Raw genomic sequence first — 26,278 nt, 5'->3', positions numbered from 1 at the left:
ATAAACAAAAGTAAATAAAAAATAGCATTTAAAAAAAAAAACATTATTCAGCAATGATTTATCGTGAGGATCAATAGCACGGTATATTGATATACACATTTATATATATATATATACATTTAATTATATTTAGTTTAGTCTTGAAACTCTTATTTATATAGTGAAATTATTATAACGTCAATATTTGTATCAACGTCAGCGTTTGCAAATTGTATATAGTCATTTATAATCTTTACAATAATTCTGTTAGTACTCATAAAAGTCAATTTAACCGATTTATCTAAAGAAAGAATTACTTGACCCATAACTTTAATAACAGGTTATTATTTGTTCAATGAAAGCGTCCCACTTTTTTTGCCATTTACCCATGGCTGTTATCTGCTCCTCGCCTTTCAAAGCACTATATTGCAATGAGTTCATTGCAAGTTTTTTAAGTAGACGTATATCGGAGTGAGCAGATGCAATACCCAAAAATGCCATATAGAAATCATGTGAAAGTGGACTTGCTTTCCAAAATGATGGATCATCACAAGATATAACTACTGGATAGTTGTTAGCAAAGTAGAATGCACATGGATGATTTCGAAGATCTGCTACAAGTTGTAACACTTGATTCGATATTGGATTTATTTCGATGGCTATATTTCTTTCCTTTAACATTTGCAAAACCAATGGATGTTTGACTAAAGCAAAACCATGTCCTACACGTTTTGTTCCCAGAAGAACAGCATCAATAACATTTTCATCGACGGATGTACCAAACCAGTTAGTTTCACCAGCATGAAAGTAGAAATCAATATTATTTGGCACGTTTAATAATTGCGGTACGAAATCCCTAAGTGGACGTCCAAGTTCTTCCTGTCCTACTACATCGAAGCCAGCTACAAAATCTGGATATTTTTCCTGCAAAATAAATAAAAAATGTTTTATTTAATGGAAATTTTATGAACGACGGCATGATTCGCATATCCAATTTTAAAAGAAATATGAACAGAAATATAATTGCCTATGTAGAATAATATTTTTGTGGGTCCTTTCCAGTAGCAGTTAAAAAGGGGAGAAGGGGGTGGGATTATTTGTGAAATACTATATGGTTAATGGTGCAAATGCTATCGAGTAAGTTTTTAATAATTATAAGGTGTGGCTTTTACACAAAAGTTGACAGATACATCTGTTTATCAGTTTTTTCCCCAAATCTTAACGCCACAACTTGACATATGTCAAAACTTTGCTATCAAGGGTATATTTGCTTCAATGTGTGATTACTATTATTAAACAACATAATAAAAAAAAATTTGTGTAAAAAACGAATTCAATACTTATATATTGACTACATCGACTACTAGACTTTACCAAAAATGACCATTCATTTATAACACAAGCTTTCCAAAAGAATTTGTGAATTCATTGAGAGTGATGATCGCAATGGAATGCCATCCATATCGAAAACCAACGAAAACATTAATACGATCACGGAAATGTTGGCAAAGAAAATGTAAAATGAGCATCAGAGAAATGACAAAGGACTTGAGCATGGATTATGAATCCGTTTAAAGCGTTTCGGTTAAAGACTTGAGCTTAAGGCATGTTACTGTCGGAAGCCTGCGCTTTTTAAAAAAAGGTAGTTTTAGCACTATGGATCATGTTAGGTCAGACATGATTTCAGTAACTAAGTCTAAGTTAACATTTATTAAATGTATGAGACCTAATCATTTATTTGAAAGCTCAGATTACCAGTGAAACCAGTTATTTTCATTTTTATCTTTTATATATTATAAGTAAAATAAAATCATATTTCGAACTTACACTGATCCGGAAAGTTTTGTAATGTTGCAATACTAAGCAACTATTCAACTCACATTGAAATGAATATAGAAAAGAACATTATATGCATTAATTTTATATCTACCTTAATTTCAATGCAGGTGCAAATATATTTATCAAAAGCAGCATCATCCACGTTTCGTAAAGGAGCATAAATTAATTTTGAACCAATGAAATCAGGGTGATCTTTCATAAATTTATCTAAAGTATCCTTGTAAATTTTTACAGTATCTAATTCAGTGTATTTTTTACCATCCATATCATAAAGCTAAAAAAAAAAAAGAAAAATTGATTTTCAAAACTTTAAAGTATTGCACAATACTTTAACCGACTTACTTGAGGTAATGTTGTTCTAAATTCCAAATATTGCACACCATCTTCATTGAACTCTTTCAATGCATTATAGTAATAATCTCCCCAAACGGGTGCATACATCATCAAACCATCCAGTAAACCAAATATATTCATAAATGCCATCCACACCTCGTTAATATCTGTATATTTTTCAGTTGGATATAATGTGAAACGATCACTCAGATATTCATCCATTGCTTCTGCCCCACGCTTTTTGCGTACACTTGACAACAATTCCCAGTTGCAATCTTTAGCCACTTTATCCTTAGGTTTTTGTTTAGAAAATTTCAATGCAACTGCTTCACAACCATCACCAGCCATACAAGCCCACAAATTTTCACGATATGTCAGTTCGAGCAAATAATCTGTACTGCACAATGCAATATCATGTGCGTGCAATACTCCACCTTTTGGCATTATTGACATAAATTCAAATAAAGGTGACTCATGAATTTGGTCTAGAACACTAAAAAAATGCTGAGATGGACTGAACATATGTGGCGTAATTACTCCTTTTTCCAATTCTTGCATTTTGGCTGCCATTATAATTTCATTCGCTTCAAGTTCACGTTCAGTGAGCTCAAGATTGGCACCAAGTGCTCTTGATTTTTCAAAACAGAAGAATTGGTCGCGCAAGGAATTATATACTTCCGTTGAAGACCGTGAGAAGTGTTTGTTACATTTTACAATTTGATTCTAAAATTAGTATTACTTCTTTAATAAATAAGTGCATTTTATTCTAAGATTATATTAGAGTAATACAGAAGTTGTTCTTTGGTCTAATAAAATAAGATTTCTATCTTTTCATTTCCGTTCAAAAACTTCAGATTTTGTAAGCTTGTTTTACTAAAGAACATAAGTACTATAGCTCAGTTGCTATAATAACAACAATTAAATTATCACTGAGGTACTGTTCGCTATCTACTATTATATGAATTTTAAACAAAAAGTTATTACATTTAAATGGGGAATCTGCTTTGAATTACTATATAAGACTGCTTGAACATATAACCACGCATAGCTTCGATAACTATCGATCATTTTATAAGGGGTTTTACCCTACAGGCGCTCTTTTAATTTTAAAATGTTGTTCAGTTCAGCATGAATTTAATAATATATATTACTATATATCATGATTTACTTTTTCTAAAACTATTTTAACTGATGGGATCGCTACTGTGTGCTTATACATTTAATGCACGAAATATAGTAATACCAGGTATTTTTATACGACTTATGGCATCAAGATATACATGATGACTTAACACGTAACTTCTGGAACTCAAATACAGCTGCAGTAATAGTTTTTCGCTTACCTTTGAAAATGGAATTTGAATAAGATTTTTTTGAGCTACTCTCAAAGCATGCCAAATACGATTTTTGCTTAAATTCAATAAATTTGATAAGACACTCATTTTTCACTAAAATTTTTGAATTAATTTTTGGGAAATTAAAATTTTAATCAAATTTTTCAAGACAAAAATTAAATAGTTAGCGTTTTACTATTGCTGCTTGCATTTATTTTAGCCGTATTTATTTGTATATAATTTAGAGTTATTATTTATAAATAAAAAATTAAAATCACATTTTGATATTTCGTATTTAATATTATCATTTGTGTCAATAATTTTCGATGTTTGAACATTGCTGTAAAATTCAGCGCTTACTAGCTTTTAATATGAATTAAAATTTAATTCACTTAAATGACAAAATTAAAGTTACAAAATTAATATGAATAACCAGATATGCAATTATTATACTATGTTCAGACACACCTTAATTTCGCAAGTATCTTAATTTCATCTGCGTTTCAGCGAAATTAAGTTGTTTTTTCTATATAAAATTCAGTTTTATGGTTATAACGAAATTAAGAAAACTGGCCTTAATTTCATTGAAACGTAAGCTGAAATTAAGTCACATTTCTAATTGTTGTTGTTTGATTTATATGACGTCCAGACCTCCAATTGGAGTGCTGTCACCTTCATGGACGCATATCCACCTTAGTGGTTAGATGTTAATGTAATGAGTCATTTGTGAATAATCTTAATAAAGTATTACCAACTTAACGACTGAGTGACTTATACTACATTTACGCTGGCCCCAAATGTCTCATTTGTAATGAGTTTAAATTAGCCATCTTTAATGTTATACATGTTTTATTTAAATTATATAGGCTTGATCGTATATACTTCACACTTTTATAATAAAATTACACTACGTCTTCGCTACAATGTTTGAACAGTCAACAAAGTGTCATATTAGCGTAACAAAGGTATTTAGCACTAAGTACATCGGAACAATGGGCGTATAATATTATTGTGTTCTTTGTTCATAAGTTAAAATCTACAAATCAGCTGTTTTTTGTTGATATTTTAAAATAAAGCTGTTTAAAAATAACGTGTAAATGCTGTGATGTGTGACTTTTAGTGATTTTCAAATAGTTTTTATTGTGACGTTTTAAATATATCTTTTTAATAATTGGTCCAATGAATTCAGAACAACCACACAGTATTTAAACAGAATTTATACACAGTATTTATACAGAAAAATACTAATACCGCTTGATACTGATAAAATCGCCAAAATATCACTGTGTGGTACTTGTATAATTTGATTTAAAAGAACAGAGCTATATATTAAGCAAAATACGAAACGGATATCAAAACCCAAATGTTCATTAAGTCGAAAAAGTTGTCATTTGCGTTCCCCCATTCAGCTTATACCTTAGCTAGATCATTTATCTCTGAACCACAGTGTTTAAATCATTAAATCTAGACAATATTTATATAAATTTACCGCATCCCTATATAATGCTATAATATATGATGTAAAAAATAATTAAATGGAATAATAAAATAAATAAAAAACAATATTATATATAAGAAAATTGAGTAAGCTTTATATCAGTGTTTATATCATAAACATATCCAGGAAGTGTGTCTACATTTTGTATTATTAAAACTGTGTTGTGTATTAACCGACACATCGACTTGTGAAACCTGCAGCTATATATTATATATCATTATATATTACATATTATTACTTCTCTTAATATTTTAGACTAAATATGGTAAGTTAATTAATGAAGGAAACAATATGTCCATATAGTATAAATGACAATAGTAATACTTACTTGCACTTCTGGGCATGCTTGAGGTCTTGGTTGTGGTCTTCGTGGATAGTATGAAGGAACTGGTGCAGCAACCTTTCAAAATACACTTTTTTATTGTAAACGCATTAAAATATATATATCAGTTTGTTTACAGGTGAAACATATTGCAAAAAAGTTTAAAATACGCTAAACTTCTTCAAAACGTTTTTTAAAATCGATTGACATTCAAATATCCAAAACATAAAACAGACATAAAAGTTCGTAAATCAACGTAAAGTGGTCTTTTGCCTTAGGTTGCCTAAAGGTTACTACCTATCTGTAGACCTTAAAATTATGCTATAGGCATTCTGAAGCTCACCACTAAACAAATTATGCAAGATATAAGTATATAGGGGAAATGGAGGTATGAATGTAATACTTTAATTTAAAACGACGTACTTCCATATGAAAATATATACTGACTAAAGTGCAATATTGTCGAAATTAATATAGAACTCTCATATACAACTATATACCAACTAAAGTCACATCTTGTTTTTTAAATTGATCTTATTTTATCAGACATCGTATAAAATTATTGAGTATTGAGTTACATTTAATTTAAATTTAAATTTACCTGTTCACACCAACTGCAATTATCTTTTGAAGGCTAAAAAGTTTAAAAATTATGTGAAGTGAACTGTAATAGTCAAATTTTAATTTTTATATATATAATTTGTTACCTCAGAAAAGGACATATAATTCCATGGCTAAAAATTAGAGATATTTTACATAAGATATATATTCATTAAAATAAAACTCTTCATTATTGTATAAAGCATAACAGTATATATCAAAATATTTTATTAGGAATGTAAATGCAAAATACTTTTAACATTAAATGTCATATATCTTTAGTCGTTGATAGAATATTGACTACGATTAATTATATAATCATAAGACACCGAATAAGAGACCCAGCATATAATACGAGTATGTACTACATTACGTTAAAAAAGAATTACGTTTTGCGTTTTGATAAGTTGGGATATATATCATTTGTTTAACAAATAACTCTTTCGTTATGTTTTTGACTTGCAAACGCTGAATACTTTTTACCCCACCCAACTATAGTTTAAGTGATATTATTTTTTAAATACAAAAAAAGTTCGTATATTCCACGCTGCCACATTAAAATTTTAACAAAATCGAAATTCAATCACATTCAAAATCCTAAGGCAATATTTTGATAAATATAATGTATGTGTTCTAATTGCTATGTCTTTTTTAAAATATTTAATTAATTACCTTTCCTCTACCCTGGTTGCAGCACAGCTTCTGCAAAATAAAATATTTTTTTATTGCATATATTGATTATAAGTACAGGGTTATCTATTTTGCGGTTTTACAGGTAAACTTAAATAAAACACACTTAAGATTGAGATTTGGTTCAAATTTTTGTATTAGTATATTATGGCAAAATATAATATCATTCAAATTGTCTACACATAACATCTTATAGTAGTGGATCCTTCATATATAGCAGATAGCTGTCAATTGTTCAGCGATGACGGATGCTCAAAAATTTGTTCAAAACAAAAGATTGAAGATTGTAAAAAATTTAATGGTATATATTACAAGATCTTGTTAACCCATTCAAATAACAAAAACATAAAATTATCAGAAAAACGTCAAAACAAGACGTATTGTACGCCATTTGGTTTGTGACACCATCCTGTTAAAACTAACATCAATATTTTTAATTTCAGGTTAAAAAATGGTAATCATGTGGCTGTGTCAATATGATTGATGATTAAAACTGACTGTATCATAGCCTTGACATTTTTAGAAAGTATGTCTCTTTATTCCATACTAATAACTTTTTGAAGATACAAAGTCTTTTGACAGCTACTTTAGGGGTTTTTTTTTAATTAACCTTCCCAATTATAGTGGTTATAAAACAGTTCATACTGTGAAATGGCAAATCTGTAGCTAAGCATATGTTGCTTTTTATGACAGCTCTGTTTGACGTATGTTATAGAGACAGTATTACCAAATTAAAACCACAATATAGTTAACCCTTCATAATTTATAAACTGGAGAGAAATGTTAATAAAACTTTACCGCTTGAGATGTTCTATAATTTTTCTCAACAAACTTTATAAGGAACCCATACTCTTATGTTAGTTTACATTGTAATAGTAAACCAATTATAAATAACTTACCGACCCTGCTGAGTTTTGTGCCGTAGTCTGCAATTAAAGGAATTGAATATATATATTATGTATACAATTTTCGTTTTTATGCCATTATATATTTACACAAGTATAGCTTAAACACAAGTATAGCTTTTTATATAATAAATGACATTAAGAATATTTACTGGTTGAGGACATGATTGAGGTCTTGGTTGTGGCCTTGGTTGAGGCCTTGGTTGAGGACATTGTTGAGCACTAGCTTGAGGTCTTGGTTGAGGACATTGTTGAGCACTAGCTTGAGGTCTTGGTTGAGGACATTGTTGAGCACCAGCTTGAGGTCTTGGTTGAGGACATTGTTGAGCACTAGCTTGAGGTCTTGGTTGAGGACATGGTGGTTTGCGTGGATAGTACGAAGGAACTGGGGCAGCACCCTGTAGAGTTAAATTGTATATATATATTTCGTTTAAGCGATATTAAAAATATTTACTTGAAATGGTGATTGAGGACATGTTTGAGGCCTGGGTTGAGGTCTTTGTTGAGGTCTTGATTGAGGACATGATTGAGGTCTTGGTTGAGGACATGCTTGAGGTCTTGGTTGCGGTCTTTGCGGAGGTCTTGATGGCGGACATGATTGACTGCGTGGATAGTAAGTAGGAACTGGGGCAGCAACCTTTCAAAATATTCATTTTTTTTATTGATAATGTATTTTAATATAACTAACAACCCTTAGAAAGGTTTTACACTTAACAAAGGAATTAATTTACTGTACTTAATTATGATATAATTTTAATTAAGTTGCCATTTTTCATGATAATATAACGTTTCGTTGTCAGTTTATAAAGATTGTAGTGGGAATAGGAAAAAACTTGAGTTCAATGTACCGATATTGCATTGCATTTTAGTTAAAAGAAAATCAGCACAAATTCAATACTCCTAATGGCTTCAAAATGGGTATGGTAAATCTGTTTTTTTCCAAATCAACTGTTTGTCGGTAGTTTTATAATTGTAATTACTCCAGAAAATTCCAAAAATATGATATATAAAAACTTTTGAATATCGTTAAATGAAGTTTGCGAAAATATCTGGCACCTAAAGGCTGTTTCAACATTAGCTTATAGAAACACTAGACGATGCTAAAAGTATTTTCGAAATGGATACTGTGTTTGCCGACTAATAACCACAAGGTGTTGACAATTCCGCGTGCTGTTGAGTGCGCAATAAAAAGATTATTTTTAATAAGATATGTAACAATAAAAGCAATACGGATCCATTACTATACTCTAAAGACAAATCAATTACTTTAAGAAAGAAAAAAGAAACAACAGCTAATATTGCATAGCATTATTGGAGAGTTTAATTGAGTACGTTAAAAAATAATTCTCAAATGAATAAGAAAAGACATCTTTCACTAAGACAATACATAATATAACTAATCAATAATATCGATATCATAATTATAAGAGTTCACCTTTAAAATATTTTTCCATTCACTTTATAGAGCTACTAACTACTTATTTTTCGACCTAAGAATAATGGTTTACCGAAAGTTATTTCACTTCAGGGGTAAAGTGATTAATAAAACTGAAGATAATTCTAGAGCCCATCTCCAAAAATATGTCATCAAAAAAATAATACTGAATTGTTTGAGAAATATTGGATTAAATTGTATTGTGTTGTTAGAATTATTTTATATACATTTTAAATGATGGAATGTATTTTAATTAAATTTGATTTTACCTGTTCACACCAACTGCAATTATCTTTTGAGGGCTAAAAAAGTTTAAAAATTATTTTAAATGCGTTGAAATATAAATTAAATTCAGTTATTTTATATTGAGTATTTTTTATAACAATAACTTATTACCTCTGAAAAGGACAAATAATTCCATGGCTGAAAACAACAGATATTTTATATAAAAAATAGATTAATTTATATTACAACTCTTGATAATTTTTTATACTAAGCAAATATATGTATAGCAGTATATATCAAAATACTCCATTAGGAATTTATATGTGAAAAACTTTTAACTACTAATATCACATATTTTCTGTCAATATTATAATTTAAAGACAATGATTACTCATGCAATTACAAAAATATCCCAAACGAAATATGCATCACTAGATTCAAGCAAAATTTATATGGCAAAAAAATATGAGTGAAGGATTTCCAGGAAATAGCCAATGTAAATATTCTTAAATGACAGTTCTGCATTGTTATTTTTATAGTAGTAAAATTGTAATTATTTCTGAATAATATAAATTTTTATATACTCTGTATAATAACTATTAACACAAAATACCAATCTATTGAAATATTCAACAAAAATCAGCATATCTATCATTTATCACATAAATCGATTTATTTCATTATGTTCATGATCAGTTGCAAACGCCGAATACTTTTTGCTTAACCTAGTAATACATTAAAATCTTTAGTAGTTACCGTGAATGATATTGATATACTGATACAAGTTTTGAAATACAATAACAACAACATACTATATATCATGAACACAACTTGAAACTTGAATAAAACTTAAATTCATTCACATTTAAAGCCTAAAGCGATATTTTGATAAATACTCGTATAATGTATTTGTTTTATTTGCTGTGCATATAGTATAGTATTCTAGAATATTACATATATTAATTACCTTTCCTCTTCCAGCACTACAACAAATCTTCTGTAAATAATATTTTATATTAATATTGCACTTATGAATTATAAGTACCAAATATTGTATATATAATACAATAAAAAAATGTTAAAACAACTTTACCGATTGAGGTGGTTTGCAGTTGTTCTCAGCAAACTAAAAAAGCAAATAATATATTCGAAATAATTAGAATCCCTTAAATATAATAATCGCAATTAACTTACCGGCGGTGCACCTGCCGCTTTTAATCTGGTAAAAGTTGATTCTGTGTTAACCTATAATTAAAAAATTTTAATATATGTGTTTCCATATAATATTATTAACACATATATGTTTGTAATTAATTTTAATATTTTGTTTGAAATACGGGTCTAAAATATAGTCAACCTGAAACCTGAAAATTTCGATTTTATGCGGCATAAGAGACACATAAACGAATAAGTTATAGGTTTTTGAATACCACAGGCCTACTCTGGCGACTTCATTAAAAGAAGTCAAATGGTGTTATCGAACAATTTAAAGAAGAAGTTTTAAGAATCTCTTCGTTTAAGTAATTGATGGCACCAACAAACTACTCGTTTTTACTAGTTACATATATATATATATATATATATATATATATATATATATATATTAATATATATATATATGTATATATAGTGGTTACAAACGCTTTTATGTAACTAATTTTTAATATATATATATATATATATGTATATATAGTGGTTACAAACGCTTTTATGTAACTAATTTTTAATATTGGTTTTTAGGAACGAAATACTTTAAAATACAGGTCAAAATGCAATGATTCTTAATGATCCCCAATAAATTGCACCAAAACTTGCCAGTGGATTTCTTTTAAGCAATGTGCTTGCTATATATATATATATATTGAGATCAGTTGAGCGCATCAATCGATGACATAAATTGATATTTTTAAATACAATGTGAATGATTCAAACTTGATGTCCTTATATAAGGACAATTCACCTTATAACTACAACTAATAGTGACGACTTATCTCTTTATATCCATTGGATGGAAAATGCTTAAATCAGTATGAAATCGATTTTGGAATTATATTAAAGTCAATAATATACTATAATTTTAGAAAGTAATTAAAATAAAATTAAATAATATCTTGCATATGATTCATTCATGTCATTAAAATAAATAATTTATAATTCAAATTCAAAATATCGAAATAAAAAAATATACTATAATATACTTTATACTTACATTTCCACATGGAGAATTTCTTTTAAAACCGTCATCCGTTAATGATAGTTTACATGCCTAAGATAAATGAAAAAGATCCAAAAAGTTTTATTTAAATTCTCATATTGTTCAAAAATTTTTGTTGTTTTTTTATTAAAAATACAATCAATTATTACTTATTTTTTTAACTTTTATTTAACCAAATTTACCCAAATATTGGGGTAAATTATAATGAAATACGACAGCATAAATTTTATTTGTAGTAGTTAATAGTTAATAATTGTAATTAATAGTATAACTGCTGTTTATGCGTTCATTCCGATATAGGTATATGAATATTTTTATGTTTCTGTTATACTGAGAACTGTAAACTATAAATGAACTATAAATTTAAGAACAAAGTGAAAATAAAAAGGCACAAGAAATAGAAATTTAAGAAAACTTAAAGAATAAAAATGTATTTTCCAATAGGATAAGATAATATGTCTGAATCATTTTATAAAGAAGCCGACAATGCAAGTTCATTTTTCAAAAAAATTAAATCCATAATAATACTATAATATACAATAATACAATAAAAGCATTTTATTCCACTGTTTCTTTTATTAGACCTTACAAGGTTTTAGATTTTATATTCTATATTTATTAAATAAATGTAAATTTATCCACTACAAACTGAAAACACTTACCTCAAATATTTTATTGACTGCAGCACTCTATTTCCAGTATCAAAGCCATGTTAAAACGAAATTTATACCGATAAATTAATTTAATAAAAAAATATTAATGTGAGTTCATCATTTCTTACGATTATATCATCCAAACTCTTTTAAAAAAATATAAAAAAAATTAGCAAAAAAAGTATTTAAAATAAATTTTATCATATACATACGAATGAGATCTCACCCGAGAAGTTTCCTCTCTCTACTCTTTTTTGAAAACATACCTAATAAATATCCGTTTAAATGAAAAAAATATTAAATTGAAATATTTTGTGTAGGATGTTGCTTTGACATATAGGCTTATAGGCCATTTATTTCATAACGATAATATTTTAAAGTAAATATTATAGAACATTTTAACATTTAGTTAATAATAATTACTCATATTTATTGTACAATATATACAAAATGAATATAGTATAGTATAGGTTAAGTTGCGAAAGGGGAAAAATTATATTTAAGTTTATATTTTTAATCATATTTATATATTTGATTATTTAGTTATATTAAAATTCAATTAAATACACAAAAATAAAGTGAATACAGTTGGACAGCTATAAATGAGAGAGTCTTATTACAGTCTATATCTGAACCGGTAGCTCATAACGATACTTAATGTTAAACTCAATTAATTTTTTATTAACAATGTTTCCTACAATAATAAACAATAAACATTAATAGACATAATAATAAATTTTGATTTTAATAAATTGATAAATAATATTAATAAATTAATACATTTTTTTATATAAGAGGTTGTCTATGATTGACTTTTAACTTACCTCCTTAATTTCACCAGCTATATCACACTGATTATGTACAAAGATATAGATCATAAATAAGTTTAATTTTAAAATTAATTAATTTTAATGTTGATATTAATTGAAATAAATGATTTCTTACAAGCAAGTCATCGATAACCTTAGAAAGAAATTTATTATCAGTAGGAATATAATATATATGCTTAATTATTTCATGCACTCACATTCGTTCCATTAGCTGTATCTTCATTGTTGTTGCACTGTTAGGATAAAAATAAAATTATTAGAGTTATAAAATTAATTTTAATTAAAAGAATATACTTTTGTCCTCTACTAGGATTTAACAAAAGATATCAAATTTCAACTAATTATCTAATTAATTAAATAAAAAATTAAATTTAAGTTTTGTACCGAATTCGTTGCATGAAATCGTGAATACCCCTAATTTTTATTAAAAGGAGTTGTGTACACAAATGGTACAACACACGAGTAGACTATAGCTAATACTATAGCTAATATGGAAAATGCACTACTATTTAATGAATTAAATAAATTGGAAAATATCTGCAAATGTTACATATATATATATAAATATAATAATTTTGCATCAAAACATATGAACATTTCATTAAAATATAAAATATAACAATAGTAAAATTACTGTATCGCAATAATAATTTAATTTGTGACAATTTATTTTAATAGATACTATAACTACACGTGATAATGACGACATTGAATTATTTATGAATATTTACAGGAAGTATGAGATATATTTCATAGCAAAATATACACAAAACTTAGATAATTCATATTTACCGAATCCATGTTAAAAAACTTATTTCTTTTATTGCTGTTAAAAAATAAATCATTAAAAAGAAAAAACATTTTTATTTTTAAAGTAATTACGTATTTATAAATATTTTGAGCCTTTGTCTTCTATATTCATCGAGTATGGTTTATCTTGTAGCAGTAAAACATTCACTGCCTGTTAGTTCAGCTTATAATGAAATCTGTAGTTGAAAAGATATTTCATAAATTTTATGTAAATAAAATTTTATGATATTCGTATATGATTTAGTACTAAAAATAATGATAAATGATAATTCAGACTAAAAAAATATGTAACTAATCCAAAATTTTCTGCAAAATGTATGCGGTTTATGGTGAGAATATTGTCCATAAACGCCAAACCCAGGAGTGGTTTGTTCTGTTCCTTTCAAAAAATTTTAATGTCAAAATGGAACCTCGTTCTGTCATTATAAGAGCTGATGTCTGTTCGCTATCGCTCACAGCTCGCTTGATAGATCAAATAGGAAGTAGATTCGACTGCTCGACAATCAAGGAAGTTCTCGATAGAAAAAAGGTCGCATTCTATAATGTCAATGCCAGACTATACGCATTATTATTGATTCTAAACAAATTAAAGGAACTCAGTTTGATGCTTCCACCGTATAGCACGGACTTTGGGCCGCCTGACTATGACTTTTAATGGTCACTTAATCCAATTTTTTGCAGGAACAGTTCAGTTTTAAGGGAAATTGCACACCTCATTTAAATATGTAGATTAGAGTTTATGTGCAGTTGCTAATTATTAATAATACCCGAATATGAAATCATAATAAAACTTAAAACCAATTAAATCTTTGTAAGTAACATCAGTAGTACATTCTAATTCGAAGTAATCATTACTAGGAGTGTCGCATATGTCAGGAAAACTAGACGGAACGAGAAACGAGAATAAGATGGAAGAAGTCCGACAGATATGAAATATTAACGATCATTTTTTGTTATTTAATTTAAACTATCAATCATATTTATCTGACTTTTTCTGATATAACCAATTAATTATATATAATTGTAAATACATTAATAAAGAAATATTATGTGTATGGTGAGATCCCTACATATTTATACATCTATTACTTACTCATTTTATGAATATTGCCAATATTCCATATCGATTTTTTAATCTTTTTTAAATTGACATATTTGCTTATTGCCAAAATTTGAAAAATATAACCAGAAAAATGATCAAAACAATATTCCAATATAAATGAAATCAATTTATTTTGAATTAAATTTCATGACCTTCTGGTAATGAAATATATTTTGTTTTTAAAGAAACAGAATTAAGCATATATAGTAAAAACTTGTGCTAAGACTTCTTCAGCTACCATTTTCAAAACATGACATTGATTGGACTCAGTCAAGTTTATTTTTCTTTATATATGCTATAATAATCACTGTAACTCAGCTTTTAAGTGTTAATTTTAATTTTCAGTTCAGTTCTGGTGGTAAAATGTCATTAAAGCTGTAATTTTTTTCTCATTATAATTTAAAAATACTTATCCATATTAGAGTTATTTTTATATAAAATTATTAGTTTAATACATAAACTAATTTTACACAAAGATTGATTTCCGTAAATACCACAAATATAACTTCTTAAACTCAATCTCTAATTGAATGTGGGATAAAAATATCTTATTATTAATATAAAATGGGGAGAACTTCTATTCTAACCTAAGGATCTGTTCTGCCCACTAATAAAATCAATGTGTTTCTCTGAGTCCAATTATCTCAATAAAATGTAGTAACGAACTTAGTTCACTCAATCTTATGTCTATTATCTATTATATCTCTATTATATCTATAATAAAAATAAAAGAAAATAAGGGATACTTTCTTATATTATGATCAGTACTGGCTAAGTTCTCAGTGCTTGTTTTTCTATATGATTATCTTTCTTACAAATAATGCCAGCGAAATTTTTTTATATTACATTTGCTTTCATTATTCAATGCACTATAAATTCATTTTAGTAAATATAATATTTACCGATTTACAGATATCTAGAAATTTATATATACGTATATATTTATTTACAAGTTAATTTTGAATTTAAGGAACTGATTCATAACAGCTTTATTATAAACAATAATATCAGTAAACAATGATTAAACATAAGAACTTACTTAATTGACCATTAAGGATGTAAATCTATGTATTTATTTGGATCATGTATGGATTTTCTTCACTCCAAATGTGACAATTTGTTTCCTTTACAAAACCCTTTAAGCAGAAATGAGCTTAATCGGAAGAGATAACTTTCTCGAAATATTAGATCTGTTACAAGTTGTACTAAAAACCAATCTGCAAAATTTTTAAACATGCTCAATGTGTGTTTGGTTCAAGTACTGGGGTCAAACAAATTTCAAGTACTTTAATATGCAGATCTGAATATTCGAGTTAGGTATACACGACTTTTAACTACACTTTGCTCTACAGCATTTATATATTCAACGGATTGAATTCAAAAGCACAAGCACCATCATTATATGACCTATTCTTTTAAATTACATTAACATTAATAGGTATTATTAAGTTTAGCAGGTTAAGGTTTTTGAACATTATTGTAATGAAATATTCAATTCGTGGTTCAAATGATAAAAATTTATTGTTTTTATGATAATTTTAAACAAAATGTTTATATTTTGTATAACTCTTTATTTTTTAATTGTGATTTGGTGAATTTTGATGTAATAAAAAAGATCACTGTAATGTTTAATAAATCTATAACTATAATTTGATCTATCTCTTTATATTTTTATCAACGTGTGTTAAAATTTAATTTAGCCTCAATTTGAATAAATTTAAACCAATTTTTAAGATTCATATGTGATTTAATAAAACATTTTACTAAAATATAAATATTATTAAAGAAACTTAAAAAATTTGTTTAAATAGTTGTAATTAGGGGCTCTGCATTTCAAACTCCATACAGTCAAATTGATCCCAGTCGTCTTTTCGTTTCACAGGCTTTAATGAGAAGAATGTATTTTATGTTGATTAATTAGAAAATTCTAGTTTTCAAATTATAATATAGATATTTCTAAAATATACATAAACACACTACATATTTTTATTATATATTTCATATATATATTTCATATGAAGCAATATCCAAGCTGACACATTTTTATATTAAAACACGTTTAATGTGTGTTGTCGAGCGAATCTAGTTCGTTAATAATTTTTAATATAAAGCCCATGTTATTATTAATATATATTATATTATATTATTATATATTATTTATTATTTGTTGTCCAAACGATTTTTAATATACATAAGACCGAAAAGCTTTCGGAAATTCTCATTTAAAATTCGCGCGCTGTATATTTTCCGATATTTTAAGTTTATGTAGTTTGGCAGCACTGTCCTTAATTACTATGCCAAAAATGAGCGCGATCTGTCAGACAGTTCGTTTACGGCAGCTGTTGAAACCAGTTCACCTCAGTAGGGCGTTGCGAAAAAAACAATGGAAAAAAATATTGAACAAAGAGTTTGCATCAAATTTTGTGTTTCGAACGAAATTTCGTGTGCAGAATCGTTGCGAATGCTACAAAAGGCTTATGGGGAATCAGTTTTATCGAAAACTCAAGTTTATGAGTGGTACAAAGCCTTCCAGGACGGTCGTACGACCGTCGAAGACATTTCGCAACGCACTACTGAGGTGAACTGGTTTCAACAGCTGCCGTAAACGAACTGTCTGACAGATCGAGCTCATTTTTGGCATAGTAATTAAGGACAGTGCTGCCAAACTACATAAACTTAAAATATCGAAAAATATACAGCGCGCGAATTTTAAATGAGAATTTCCGAAAACTTTTCAGTCTTAATGTAACTACAAACTACAGTAACACGGAATTTTGAATAATTTTTTTTTTGTTTTTGGGAGAAAGATGTCGAGATTCTTTGCGCACATGTTACCGCAAAATGAACAAAAATTAAAAATTTGTTTGCATATTGAAATTTTTGTGCTAATTTATTAAGCTCGAATATAAGTCCCGAATATACCAAATCATACCGATGTTTGCAGAAGACAAGAAAATAATTAAATTTATTTTATATTTGCATTTGTTTTTGCCTGTTTAAGATTTGTTTGTTTTTTTATTTTACAACAAAATTTACAAATTATTAACAAGACGTAATTATTTATGAAATATCAAAAATAATAATAATAAATTTTAACTATTAAAAAATATCTTTAAATATCAAAAATCTAACAAAATCAGAGTAACAAAGAATAACCAAAAATATTTTAATGCATATTTGAATGAACTTTATTTGCAAATAATTTGGCATGTCCTCAAAAACGCAAGCAAGCAAGCACTCATCACTAAACTACAAACATATCTAAAAAATTAAAAAAAAATATATACTTTACACATACACTACATTTTCTTTTGCTAATTTTTACATAAGAAAAAAAAATTAGAATACATTTCCTTTGTTTTCTTTTATGTGATTAAATGAAAAATAAAATGTTTAATTCCGTATACAAAACAAAATTAAGTCCTTTTAAGATCTAAAGTAAAAAATCAAACAAATTAAAATATACCAAAAACAAATTTCAGGCTATCTACCAATCTCTTCCAATATTTTCATTGCAAACGACAACACAATGTCCTCTTGCCCAAACACCTCTGCAATTACAGCTACCAACAGCAATATGGCCATAACCAATTTAGTCACTACTCCAAGCACAACAATTGATTACACAAACTCCAATCATACCAGCACGACCCCTTCCACAATGAATCATCATCATCGTCACCATCTACATCAGCAACTTAGTTTCGATAATTGTATGCTTGGCGAAGAGCAATATACATGTCCTCAATGCTTTCGAACATATCGACGGCATGGTACCTTGCGTCGTCATTTGCGCCAAGAGTGTGGCAAAGGAAAAAGTATGGTATGTTCTGTTTGTGGTCATAGGACAAAACGAGCTGATCATTTGCGGCAACATGTGCGCAAAAAGCATCCAGAAATAGCGATGCGTTCACTATTTCGTCGGTCCCCGTCCCAACACCGACTAATGCAAGCCCACCACACAGCTACCACTAGTATTTTACAACAACAATTGCAATTACACGATGCCGTAAGTGCAGCGGTAGCTAATGCCGCTAAGTTAAACATAAAACCTTTAGGAAAAATAACAGGAACAGGAATAGGAATACCAGTGGCTAATAATACATCACCAACTTCAACAAAATCTGTTAAAAATATAGGGCGTCGGCGCAGTAGTATTGAATCTGAAGAAGTTGTTGATTTAGATAAAGTTGATGATATTGATGATGATAATGCAGACCACCAACCCACGCAACAACAGTTGGAGCATTGTGTTGGGAGTTCCATAAACTCAAATTACTTTCAGCAGCAATTGCAACAACAAGCTATGCAACAATTGCAAATACAACAACAATATCAACACCAGCAACAGCAGGCTGAAGTGTTGGCGACAACAGAAGTAAATAACGTACTAGTAAGCAATAGTTCCTCATGCGCAGATGATGAGTTTAGTTATAATTGTTGATAACTGATGGAAAGAGAGAAAGCAAAATCTACTATCGCGCATTATTATTTATTGTATTCAATACATTTGCAATATTTTTTTTTATATTTATTATAAAAATATTTTCTATATGTGCTTTTCTGTCACTATTTTTGCAAGTTAATCATTCATTTCACTTGTGTTAAGGAGTAAGAATAGGTTCTGAATAGAATATTGTTTATGTGCATATCATATCCGGGTCATATATGTATTATATATAATTCTTGAAATGTTTTTTAATTTTTATGTCATCTCAACTGTTTTTGTGACATAATTTTGTCTATGCATTTGGCAGTTTTTTTTATCTGCTGTTGGTGGATATAGTATGTGTACAGTAGCATGCAAACTGATTTCGATGAATGATATGTTTTGTCAACGGTGTGTCTTCTGATGTTTATCCTTATTTATTCCAATATCGCTTTAATGTTAGAGGGTCCTTCTTGATATCTAGTGGTAGTGTTATGATACGAATATGGTTGGTTCAGCATGGAAACCGATTTCGGTTCACTTTTTCGGTTCCTTCAATATCTTAATCTTGTATCTGTCCGTTATCTGATATTAGTACATGCTATGAGTAAAATTGTGTGTTTGATGAAACTTGAACATAATAGGTTATAGTGCCTGAAATAAGTTAATTGATATGGAGTAAATTTCTGACAATTAAAAGATGTTATAGAAAGCAAACGACACACACATAGAATATTATTTTCTTTGTAGCTATACAATCTTGTTGGTTTCTTCCATATACGTTAATATTTGAGTGTTCCCTTTCTTCAATGCTCAGCTATTAGTTCACTTCGATGTGCCGTCATTCGAATTTCATGTCTCAATTCTTATTTGAAAATACAAGTATTTAATATTTCTGTTTATTTTTATATGGAAATATTAATAAAACAATGGAAACAATGAGTGCATTTCGTAGTGCCAAATTTTTTTTAACCTTAAATAATATTTTTTTAAATTTCTTCAGTTTAACTTTTAGCAAAATTTATTTTTTTTTTTATTTCAGTCGGAAGCCAAATTAAATGTTTTAACTTAAAAAAAGTGTTGTGTTGTTGATATAGATCATACAATCTGATTTATAGGATTACTTTCTAAAAGAAAATATGATGATTCTACACTATTCGTATTAGAGTTGTTGTAGTTGTTTTTGTAGCTCAAAAACAAAGTTCTTTCGAAACTCCAGCGAAAATAATGACCTAGACTTGGTTATTGTAGGCGAGTAGTTTGTTGAAAATGTTTATAGTTTTATAGTTCAAAAAGAAAATACTGAGTCTCGTTATTGTGAGTAAAAGGTTTTCTTTTTTTTTTTTCATACCACACCAGGCCATTATTTGTGCTGAAGTGGGCTTTCTTGGTAATCAAGGGCGCCACTCCAACCTAACCTGTTATATAAAACTCTGGCAAAACTTTGGATTGTTTATGTTTGGAATGGTGTAGAAAATATTTCTGCTCGAGGCAAACGGTCAGTGAATAATAAGAATTTTCACAAAGAGTGTTCAGTTATTAATGTATATGCGCCAAAACTTGGTTACCTAAAAGATATACACGTTTGCGTGTGTGTGTGTCAGGTTTAATACACTGAAACAAATAAGTGAATATTTATTAATTAATATAACTTCAACAAAATTTTAATATAAAAGCAACTAATTATGTTCATTGGATTTGTTTTTCGACATAATTATTGTAACAACAATTTAATACTATAAACGGGTGATAAGTACTGTAAGAACATAGTTATTAGTTCCGTTTAAATTTTCACTACTTAGCTGTGTAATCTTCTGCTTAGCTACCAATCTTCGTTCCCGTTTCCTTTCTACTTATGGTTTTCATTATACTTTGTTTACAAGTTCCTATGAACTATCACTCAACTAACCATGCATTTATTGGTCATAAATTTCTGCGTAGTTTCTTTGGAATGGCAATTGGTCGTCTTGATTCCGGGACGTAGACCAGGCCGTTCTTGGAATCGCCTATAAGTCTTGATTTCTGATATTCTGATCTGTCGCGAGTATGTGTTAATAAAAATGTTTGCAATTTAATTATAATTGGGGCAATTTTGATTTCGTTTTATGGAGCAAATTCATTGCTTTCTTTCAAATTTTCCCTAAATGGGTAATTACATATATAATTTAACGAAGTTGAATATTAACGCTACTATACTTCTAAGACATTTCAACTATTTGATATCATTCACACTGTTGCTGATGGTAATTATTGGCATGTATCCATCCATCCGTCGTATGGATTTGGTTTTAGCGGTGTTGATTTTAAGACCCACTTTGGCACATTCCTGTTCTGTTCGTCTGATGTTATTTGTATATTACCTACTAACGCTTTGTAAATAGATACACAAGTGAATGTAAAAAAAAATTTTTCCATTAATATTTTTCTATTTTTTTTTTAGTATATACATTTTTTTTTGTTTTATGATTTTTACCGATAAGCAGCAGTGTAGATCAAGAAGTCGTAATATAAATAATAAATAAATAAGCAATATAAATAAGCTTCTAGAAAATTCAGTAGAAGAGTAAAGTAAGAAAAATTGGTATTTAATTTAACTCTAACCAATATATACATATACGGTTTACTTTTAAATTATACTAATATTAAATATATGAAGATGAAAAAACGTGCTTTGCATGATATAAAATATCATTTGAAGCAAAAATGAGTAAAAATCAAAGTATTTTTAAATACTATTAATATAAGTTAACAAGTATATAATGTTACTGTTTTCTAATTAATTTTATCATATTTATGTATCTATATAATATATATATATATTTAATTTTCTTTTTAGTTTATGTAAAATATATTGAAAAAGTATTTTATTTTTAATCCCCCCTCACCAACTACTACTACTACTACTCTGTGCCAATTTTTTGAAAAAAAAAAAAAAACTTTTTTGCAATATATTTTTATAATATAATTAAAATAATGTAACAACATAAATTTATATTATTTATAATAATAATAAAACGAGACTTTAAACAAAAGCCTAAATCAATGTGTTTTAAATTAATTGTTTGTTAATAACATTAATTACTTAGAAGTGTGCGAACTACAAATGCGGATTTTGCTTAACATTCTTTTTATTTGTATTTTATATTGCATGAATTACTTCTTCTCTTTAACACGCAGCCAGTCACATCTCACATATTAAACAAAATCTCGATTATTTTATATATTTAAGTTAAATATTTCAATTTTATAACATTTTTATTATAATTATATTCCTTTCAGAAAACCTTTAAAACTAATTTCCTTTATTTTTAATAGTATTATATATATATATATATATGATTATTAAAATATATAAATATATATAATATAAACACATTTTTTTTACAAAATTCATTTTTCTTATAAATCTGGTAAATAACCAAAATTTTAAACAAAACAAGTAACTTTTGTAATCTTTTGGTTTATGAATTTTCAGTGTATTTTGTTATATATAACTTAATCTCTTTAAAACTTAAATGACTGTAGGAAAACGGCACAAAAGGTTTAATGTGTATAGTTTACATATGTTACGTATAATTATGAAATTTATCTCTCATATTCTACAAATTAATTATTTTATAATATTAGGAGAAGTACAAATTGCAGGGCATTTTTTTTCCAATATGCTAAAATCTTAAAAAAAAAAATCATAAAAAACAAAACCTTAAAATCAATCGTGTTAATTATAGAACTGTGTCAAATCCCAAATCATCATCAATTTTTCAGATTTGAGGACATTGTATAGCATTGCAACGGCAGCAGCAGCCGTCGTCGCAGCCGCTTCAGCTAAAACATTGCCAGCGATCACAGTGCCAACAACAAAAATAACAACAACGACGACAACAACAACAACAATAAATGCCAACAATAACAGCGTTAATACTAACCCAAACACAATAAATCCAGTTGTTACATCTGCAGTTGGTTCCTCCTCTTCTAACACACCAACACTCAACTCGTTCACTGATATGTTCGAACCAGAAATTACTATACGTAAAATGTACAAATGTTGTCCGCATAGCGGTAGTAATAGTAGTAGTAGCAACAGTGGTAACGCACGACCAATAGATAGGCAACGCACTACTAACTCACCACCACCTCTAAGTCAAAATATCGCCACTACCAACACCACTAGTGGCAACAACTGCAGCAGTTGTCAGATATCTGCAGCGGCCTCTTTTCAATTAGCAAATTTAATAAACTCAACAATGTTGTTGCCGCAAGCAGCTGCCGCAGCAGCAGCCATGCAAAATGTTGTATCAGCAAAATGCGGTGCTATAGCTGGCACTTCGGGTCAGCAGGGATCTGGTGGAGCACAACAATTAACAAAATCAAATATTAGCCTAACAAAAAAAATGGCCGGAGTTACAACAAATGTTTGCAATAATAACAGTAAAAACAATAGCAATGTCGTAAATACTGTCAATAGTGTTACGGCTGGTGGTGGTCCCTCATCATCGAATTCATTTAGCACTGCGACAGCGACAGCGACGGCGATAACGAGCGTTGTAGCAGCAGCTTCTCAAAAGAAGGATAAACATTTCCATTGCGACTTCTGTACATTTTCATGTTCCTGGAGATACGACTTAAAGCTGCACTTACGACAAAAACATGGAATACATAATAAAAAAATATGAAAAAATGAAAATATGTTTAACAGAATAGAATTCAGTTTTTGTTTAAGTTTAAAATGCTATTTTTGATTTTTCTTAAAGTTTAATTAAAGAAAATCACAAATGTTTCCATTATTATTTATTATTATTACCATGTATTAAGATTCAAGATCTTATTCTCAATTTGTATATTATATATAAAGTTTATATATATAGATACCTCGCCAAATCAAAGTCAGACAGCAGTCAGTCATTCAGTCAGTCAGTCAGTCGTCCTCTATTCAACTTCTCTCAACTCGAACTCAAATTTAAGCTGTGTATTATAATAATTAAAGTAAATATTATATTATAAATATATATAGCGAATATTATTTGCTCTTTGCTGCCAAGAAATCCTTATTTGTTGTTAGGCTGAGTTTTTAACTATAAGCTAAGCTAATAACTTGTGTTCTATGATCCTTTGAATTTTTTTTCATTTTAAATTTGTTGCATTATAAAGTGCAATTTATAGGTAATGTTCCGATTTTTAGGTGCCATAATATAAAATAAATAAAAATTTAAATAATAATACTAATAAATAATATGTATGAAAATGTGATTTTAAAAACTGAAACTGAAAATTTTTCGCTTAAAAAGCGAACGTATCGAGTTGAGACGAGGGGGGGGTAACAAAAACAAAAAAGAACACGAACATTTTTTTTAGACTGTTTGTTTCTATAAAATTTGAGGAAACATTTATGGCTAGTTTTTAGAGCTTTAATTTGAAATATTAATACTACAATATTAATTATAATTAATGTGTGTGAATTTATTAACATTAAATACTATTAAAATGGTATAAACTTAGTCTTTTAATGAACGACCGTGTCTTATTTTCTTTTCTTCTCTTCTCTTTTTATCGGCACTATAATTTATTATTAATATTATTAGCGTTTGAGTTGTTCTCTCAAAACAATATACGTTAGCTAGCAGTTAGGCTTGAAAATATATGTTATAGGTATGCTGCAGATAATCTTCCGTTAGTCAATATATACCTATTTGTGAAATTTGTGAAAAGCGAAATAATTTCTTCGCGATTATCTTATATTTTCTGTTAAACAAGCTATGTTAATTATTTATTTCTTATAAGTATAAATATATGATTTTTAAATTTAATTAAAATTTTTATTGATGAAATTTCTTAAATGTTTTACTTTCAACTTGGTACATAAAATCGACCACGCTAACTTAAGTAATACAAATATTCAAATAAATATATATATTATATGATGTATATATATATTGTTTGTTGTTAGTGCGCAAAATTTTTTTGGAAATCCTTATTTTCTTTTTATTCAGCAGTATCCGCAACAGTAGCACTAAATCGTCTTGGATTAGTAATACCATCATCATCATCTCCGCATATTGACAAGGCGAAAAAAAGTGTGTCTTCTCCAACTGAAAAGCGACGCTCACGTCAACGTCGTACACGACAACGTTTCTCTTCACCTAGTTTAAATAAAAAACTGAAATGCATAACTTGTGATAAGACTTATGGGTCCACATATACACTTACCCGTCACCAACGTGTTGAATGCCAGAAGTTACCGATGCAAGAGTGTGATTTTTGCCATAGATATTTCTACTATAGGCGCACACTCAAGAAGCATGTAGAGAATTTACATGATATGAAATTCCATTGAAGTAATTCGTAAATATGCATAACTACTTACTCACTCGTCAACTAATGGAACATACATAACTTTTAAATCTTATGTTAAGAAAATATCCATCAAGTCTTTGTATTTTGGGTTTGTTATTTCAATCTTGAAGTTATGATTTAATTTTTTCTTCTTTTTTTTTTTTTTTTAAATATATTTTCATTATCCTGATAAACACATTGAGGGTAAAGATTTCGCGTTTTTTTTCAAAAATGCTATATAAACCATTTATGGATAGAGTGTAATCAAATTAATATAAATATTACAAATATTAACTATAAGTTTTAAAAACATTGTATTAGAAAAAATGCAAAAAAATAAAAAAAAACGTAGACATTTTTTAATCATTTAAAACTTTTTAAAAGTAATTAAGTTCTAAGCACTTAATTTAGATGTTGAAATATTATTTAGATATATTAAAATAAGTAATTTATAATATTTTAAATTTAGTTTTTATTTTACTGAGATTTATTTGTTTTAGATAATATTTTTATTTTGTAATTTTGATTGAAAGAATTGCCTGCCTATATTCTTTCTTTGTATTTTAAATAAAAGAAAAATATTTTGTAATATAATAGAGATTTGAAATAAAAACATTGTTTATTTGCGTAACATAGTAATCATAATTTTATTTTTATTTATTTATTACTCTACATTGCAAATAAACGATAAAATAAAATGCTTAAAATAAATTAATTTAATTAAAATTTTGATATGGTTGCCAACT

The 26,278-nt window shown here is 27.9% G+C and overlaps 2 protein-coding genes and 1 pseudogene across 6 annotated transcripts; 2 read left to right on the top strand and 1 right to left on the bottom strand.

The window, feature by feature from the left end:
* Window positions 1-47: 47 nt before the first annotated feature.
* On the bottom strand, window positions 48-14,850 carry LOC119681038 (adenosine deaminase 2-like). 5 transcript variants are annotated; one of them, XM_038094099.1, is made up of 25 exons: window positions 14,762-14,850; window positions 13,741-13,844; window positions 13,651-13,684; window positions 13,056-13,091; window positions 12,974-12,991; window positions 12,853-12,879; window positions 12,241-12,294; window positions 12,157-12,174; window positions 12,038-12,064; window positions 11,370-11,426; window positions 10,355-10,405; window positions 10,254-10,286; window positions 10,128-10,157; window positions 9,332-9,358; window positions 9,205-9,237; window positions 7,955-8,137; window positions 7,653-7,898; window positions 7,495-7,521; window positions 6,578-6,607; window positions 6,013-6,039; window positions 5,907-5,939; window positions 5,312-5,383; window positions 2,161-2,874; window positions 1,910-2,092; window positions 48-903 (listed from the first exon to the last, which is right to left on the bottom strand). In XM_038094099.1, exons 3-25 carry the CDS (start codon window positions 13,657-13,659, stop codon window positions 310-312), a joined length of 2,529 nt encoding a protein of 842 aa, XP_037950027.1. In that variant the 5' UTR covers window positions 13,660-13,684; window positions 13,741-13,844; window positions 14,762-14,850; the 3' UTR covers window positions 48-309. The 5 variants fall into 5 exon arrangements, with proteins under 5 accessions (XP_037950027.1, XP_037950028.1, XP_037950030.1 ...); XM_038094100.1 differs by lacking the exon at window positions 7,495-7,521; XM_038094102.1 differs by lacking the exons at window positions 5,907-5,939; window positions 6,013-6,039; window positions 6,578-6,607; ... (1 more) ...; window positions 7,653-7,898; window positions 7,955-8,137.
* A 3,449-nt stretch (window positions 14,851-18,299) lies between these two features.
* Window positions 18,300-23,918, top strand: LOC119675103 (annotated as a pseudogene).
* A 932-nt stretch (window positions 23,919-24,850) lies between these two features.
* On the top strand, window positions 24,851-25,633 carry LOC119675102 (zinc finger protein mnm-2-like). Its single transcript, XM_038086289.1, has 2 exons — window positions 24,851-24,855; window positions 25,152-25,633. The coding sequence occupies exons 1-2, from the start codon at window positions 24,851-24,853 to the stop codon at window positions 25,531-25,533; spliced, it is 387 nt and encodes a 128-aa protein (XP_037942217.1). The 3' UTR covers window positions 25,534-25,633.
* Window positions 25,634-26,278: the final 645 nt, after the last annotated feature.

The sequence above is a fragment of the Teleopsis dalmanni genome, chromosome 2 (genome assembly GCF_002237135.1).
Source record: "Teleopsis dalmanni isolate 2A chromosome 2, ASM223713v2, whole genome shotgun sequence".
In the NCBI taxonomy this organism is placed as follows: domain Eukaryota; kingdom Metazoa; phylum Arthropoda; class Insecta; order Diptera; family Diopsidae; genus Teleopsis; species Teleopsis dalmanni.
This window is presented reverse-complemented; position numbering and strand designations above follow the sequence as displayed.